This window comes from Perissodus microlepis, chromosome 12, assembly GCF_051167445.1.
Source record: "Perissodus microlepis isolate ML-2025 ecotype Zambia chromosome 12, ASM5116744v1, whole genome shotgun sequence".
NCBI classification, from domain to species: domain Eukaryota; kingdom Metazoa; phylum Chordata; class Actinopteri; order Cichliformes; family Cichlidae; genus Perissodus; species Perissodus microlepis.
In genome coordinates, this window is record NC_140472.1 from 31,742,362 (window position 1) to 31,748,361 (window position 6,000).

At 39.4% G+C, this 6,000-nt stretch overlaps 1 protein-coding gene across 1 annotated transcript in view; it reads left to right on the top strand.

Annotated features, from left to right (window-relative positions):
• Positions 1-5,383, top strand: part of prdm6 (PR domain containing 6) — a 126,759-nt gene extending 121,376 nt beyond the window's left edge. Inside the window, exon 9 of the mRNA XM_084946562.1 lies at positions 1,208-5,383. Coding sequence (XP_084802688.1) covers positions 1,208-1,322 — 115 coding nt within the window. The 3' untranslated portion in view covers positions 1,323-5,383. The remainder of the gene's footprint in view (positions 1-1,207) is intronic.
• The last annotated feature ends 617 nt before the right edge of the window (positions 5,384-6,000 follow it).

Genomic DNA, 6,000 nt, shown 5'->3' on the forward strand with positions numbered 1-6,000 from the left:
TTTTTCTTCTTCTTCTTCTTTTTTAACCTGGATTTCACTGATGCTTGTGGCAACTTGAATTGAAAGGATCTTGACACAGGCAGCAGTCAACAAGCCGTCTTCCCTCAAAAAACTTAAGCCACTGAACCAGACATCATGACAGAGTTTGTGGGTTTAGTAACATTTCGGAGGGAATAATGCTGATGCTGTCGCTTTGTGCGTTGCACCCATCCAGCTTACAAGTGTCTTAGCTGTCCACATGTGAACTGACTTCAACACAAACACACCGGCTGACTTCACTGTGGCTACATCCATCTTTTATATGCAATCTCTGATAAATACTCTTTTAAAAAGTTCAGCAAATGCACAAAGCTTAAGGAATAAATAACTTTATTATTATAAATATTGACCTAAATAATGAGTGTTTTTTGCTATAGTTGAGCAACCCTGCATCCAATAATCCTGCTGCCGGTTTATGGCAGTGATCACCTTATGTACGAGACAGAAAGTCAGGCCCTGTGATGAATGTAGTGGCAGAAGCTGTATCACAAAACTGTGTCGTGTTTATGAGGTTTAATGAGGAAAAGCTCTGGTTAAAGAGCTTCCTAACGACCGCTGTCCAGTCCACACTGTTTCTCCTCCTGTGTCTAACACCTCCTCCCTCCCCTTCAACCTATCTATCTATCCGAGAGCACGTTAGTCTTGTTTCAGGGCTGTTAAGTCCAATATCTCCACACAGCTTTCTCTTTGAAGAGCCTCCCCCCACACACACACATTTATATACATTTAAATTACCCCCTAACCCCCTCCAGCGCACACTAAAAGCTCCCTCTCTTCTCTACTTCTATTGAAAGTGACAGTGACACTGCCTTATCGGGCCTGGATATATCTGAGTGTGTGTTAAAGTGTGTGAGATGGGAATACCCTCCTCAGCCTGCCTGATAGATTATTGACAGGTGGACTGTGTGTAATTTGTCGGTCAGGTTGTGAGGATCAGGGCAACAATTACAGCTTGCTGCTCCGCTGGGCCTCACACACACTTTATACTGTCACTGGATATTAGGGTTAACAGGGAGGTGTGTGTGTGCGCGTGATTGTGTACATGTGCGTCAGCAGATGTTAAGGTTTTGCCTTTTAAAGTGTATTTCTCCTCAGCTCTGTTCAGGCTTCTCTACGTGCAGACTCCTCTAATCGCCGTCTTTTGTTCGTCTTTCTGTTTGTGCGTCAGGTGCGAGCGTTGCGACCGCAGCTTCACACAGGCCACTCAGCTCAGCCGCCATCAGCGACTTCCCAACGAGTGCAAACCCGTGAACGAGACCAGCGAGTCCATCGAGGTGGATTAACCCCCGACTGTTTCCCGACTGAGACCACGTCCACATTAAGACAGTTCAATATGAAAATGTGACTCTTTCTTCAGTTTTGGACCTCCATCCACACCAAGACTTATTTTTTTTATATCATTGGTGCTTTGTGCCACAAAAAAGACGCTCACTTCATATTAATCCTAATTTAGTTTTCCAGAAATAAAGCTCCTGAGGAGCATCACTGTGTTAATTGGGTCCAACCTGCACTAAATTAAACGTGTGGATTAAAAATAAAGTTTGCAAATTCCAGGAGTTTCCAGGGATAAACAACAAAATAGGAATGTATGGTTAATTATTTTGGGCAAGTATCATTTCAGTGTAGTGTGAGAGTCACTTTGGTGTTATTTACAATCACATTTGTTTCACCTTTCCTTGCTTTTAAGTTGATGACAACACCTTAAGTTACCACAGTAATGCAATAACAGCTTTCCAATAAGCTTTAAACCAAACAACATGAGAGGAAGTGTCATGGTTGTTGTAACTTTTCAGTCGTGTTGACCCACCTCACTGCGGTTGAAGTAAAAAACTTGCAAACACACAGAGAAAAGCTGCTGGTTGTGGCATTTATGTCCAAACTCCCCACCAGTCATTGTTAGCTTCCTTCATCTATTAGCTGAATAGATCGGCCCATTTTAACGGACACGATACGGCTTTTTAATTCAGTTCAGTTTTATTTATTTAGCACCAAATCATAACAAAAGTTACATCAAAGCGCTTCATATTGTAAGGTACAGATCCTAAAATAATACAGAGAACACCCCAACAATCAGATGATCCCTATGAGAAAGGCAACAGTGGGAAGGAAAAACTCCCTTTAAACAGGAAAAACACCTCTGGCAGAAGCAGGCTCAGGGAGCAGGCGCTGTCTGCCGTGACCATTGCAGACTTTTTTTGATGATGGGAAGAAGAGTCAGTATATGATAAATAACCAGCTCCTAATATCAGATCCTCACTTTGTAGCTGTTTCTGGATCAGGATGGTTTTTACCTGGAGGTCTTAGCTGATGCCAGCAGAGGGAGTTAAATGTGTTGATCCCCTAATAAATACCAACTATTGCTTTTTACTTGGGCTCATTTTTGGGCCTCTCTCTCTCTCCTGAGTGATGCAGTGTCAGGTGACCATTAAAAACCAGTTATTTTAACTGTTACCAGATTTATATCAGGATATGTCCAGTGTTTCTGAAAACACACAGTAGAGGTCACATGTCTCTGCAAACAAACTGAATGCTCTTTATTAAAGCACACAGGAAGAGAGGGAGCAGATTTCATGCTTTCCCAATGTTTCTGTGTGGATGGGGGTCTTTACTTAAGACTTTTTTCAGATTTATCTGTCTTGGTGTGAACGTTTGTCTGACTGTTTACACTTTTGACTTGACTGACTGAGAATTCTGGAGAGGAGCAGCATTCAAGCCACATTCATCCTGCTGGAGAAACTCCTGATTCAACCAAACCAAAGATCTCTTTTCTTTCCTTCTTTTTTTCTCAGCAGAGATTCAGACGGAGGAGTCGGACTAACAAACTTTTGAATATTTATTGGGGACGTTTTGGAATCCACAACAGGGTTCCCTCCAAAGAAAACTCTTTCCTGAAACCGGGACAATAACAATGAAATACCAAAAATATTAAGACTAATGGTCTGTCTGTAGCTTTACTTCTTTTTTTCTTTTTGCAACAGTGATGCCAAAGGAGGTCGCGACCAAAGCAAACAGTGAGCAACGACTCGAACGTCTGAGGATGACGCTCGAGTTTTACATCACAAAATGAACACAATACAAAGAGTATGTACTGTAAAAAAACAAAAACAAAACAAAAAACAGACAAAAAAAAGAAAGGACAAAGGAAACAAATTATATTTATCTTTTTCCTCATATCATGCTTCAGGCACTTTTGTTTTAAAATGTTTATAATTTAATATTAGAGATGATGAAGAAAAGAGGGAAATAGTGCAGAGATGATGGATGTGATTTCTTGAAATTTCTTTTTTCTTGATGAAATAATCATTTTTTAAAAAGTTTCAATATGAAGTTGACAGCATGTGTTTAATTTCTTTTTCGTATGCTAAACATTTCTTAAGTTCATGGGGTTTTTTTTAATCTCAGATGAGGCAGAAACATGTTAACAAATTTTGGGTTTTGAAGAATAGTTTATCATGTTGTCTGGTAGAGTATATTTGCTACGCAATGCAAGTTTGAATCCACTCAGATCTCAGATGTGTAAATAGTCCTGTGTCATAACGATTCACTTTCTATTAAAACGACTGAGGGTAAAAAGCACATTTAATACCAGATGAACACCAAATAGGTTTTTGTGCCTGAGCGTTAAAAAAGCTTTAATAATGATAATAATCTGAAAACTGTAGCTTCTCTTTCCAAAGACCGGCCGAGTGGATGTAACTCTGCTGTCCAAACCAAAACTCAAACAGATATTTCACTGCAGGGAAACTATTTTATTTTTTATCACATGCGTGTCTCAGAGAGGTCAGGAGCACCTTTAGACCTCACACAGGCCTGGAGAAATTGGAAAAAATGTTTATTCCCCAACCAGTTGGTGAAGGCTGACGACAGAATCATTGCTAAAGTCACACAGGCCTAGAAACCAGTGAGAATCCACCTGGAAACCACAGGTTACCAGAGAAAAACCCCACACTGGTTGGTGGACATTGCTACAACAAACACGTCTTTGGGATTCCTCTGACCTCTATCAGGTTACTGCTCTCAGCTGTAAATTGTGCAGAAAACCAAAAGGTGTGATGCAAACCAGAAACTAGAAAAAAAAAACATGAAATTAGTGCTGACACGGCATATTTCCAAAGGTGAAAACTGTTATTTTTGCAGGTGAATGGCTCTATTTCGTTCACTACCGATTGGCAACTGTGTTTAGAGACACATCTTCAGTGCAAACTGCAGGCAACAGAAGCAACCTGCTAGTGACAAAAGCAATGAGGAGGATTTGGTGCAGCACCCTGTTAGCATCCAACTTCACCTAGCAACTGGCAGCCTCCAGCCTCTGCAATAAAGATAATAAATCCAGATGTTTGGGCAGTCGAGCATCTGGACAGAGGTGCTCCTCAAACTCTTACAGACTAGTTTGTGTTCTTAAAAGTAAAACAGTTTTGCACCTGAGAGAAATATCTCTTTACTCAGAATGCAGCTTGATCCAACGATGTATATAGAAAGATGCAAACTATGGATCAGTTGGGACTAAAGTGAAACTTTGACCAAACTCACTTCTTGTTCAGAATCCAGAAGCCGGACTTTAACACTATAACCTGAGAAAAATGTAATTCCAACAGATGTTTCTAATTAAATGGGTAAGTATTCTAATAATAATTTAGGCAATATAAAGATTTAGTTACTGTGTTCTAAGTCCTACTTCTGACATTTTCAGGGTTAAACTCTGATGATGACCTGAACAGAAAGTGAAACTTACTTGGGGCCTCTGATGATGATGATGATAATCATTTGCTCTGTAATGTCAAACAGAAAGTCTCCAATTTCAGCTCAATCTTGTTTGCATGATTCCCTCAGCTCCCCTCCCTCTTCCCATTCCCATTTTTTAAAAGATTGACAAAATGAGATCAAATAGCAAAAAGACGATGTTCCAGAGGAAAATAAAGCTGACATCCACTTTTGATTCTTACCCATGATGCTCTTTGTGATCTTATTGTCTTACATTGTTTGCTGAAATCACCTGCACTACATTAACTTTCTGGTGATGTAACCACTTTTATGTCCACGGCAATTTGTTGAACTTGAAATTTGTCTTGTTTACACCAAAAATTGACACCGCTTTCATCTCTGCACAGAAAATATTACTACTGTGAGCCGACTTGGCTTAAAGGCTCTTTCCAGAAGTGAGTCACTCCAAATGTCCTGTTATAGAGCAGAAATAACTGGTCTGATACAAAAATGATTTTAGCCTCTTGTAACATCATCATTATAGAATTTCTTTGTTGTCTTTTTTATAACTCATCCATCTGGATTTATTGCTGCTACATTATATTTACAGATGATTTACTTGTGAAGGAGTCCAAAAAGTTTGTCCTTGATGGGGAAAATTCTCTTTTCCATTAATTGAATTTAAATTATATTTATGAAAGTAGCTTTAGCAATGTAAAAAAAAAAATGACTGAAGGTGTTATTAGCTTGCTATCATTAGCTGAAAAGTTTTTTACTGTATCTAACAAATATGATCACTTACGGCTCCCAAAAACAGCATGATCAGTGGTCATGATGGTAACATTGAGCCTTCAAAATGTATCTAGAAAGAAAAGGGTTACATCACGAAGACCCCAGCCATCTTTTATATACAGTCTTTGGTGTTTACCCTACATGTATTGGTGCTGTCAGTTGTCACTGTCAAACCTTTAAGTGGTCACAGAGGTGCTGATCAGACGAGAATTGGATATTAATCAGATTAAAATGATCCTTGTTCCCAAATTCCATTTTTAAATAATTTCTGAAGTTTTTCACCTTCACACGGCTTAAATATTTTATCTTCTTGTCACACAGGATGGTCCATCCCTCAATCACCAGCTGCCTCTACTTACTGCTAATAATGTGTAACACACACAGCCCTGCCTTGACCTCCTTTCTGTCAGTCTGCAAGCTGCATTTTCAAACTTTCCAGTCTGATTTCTGAAATTATTCCTGTGAGGA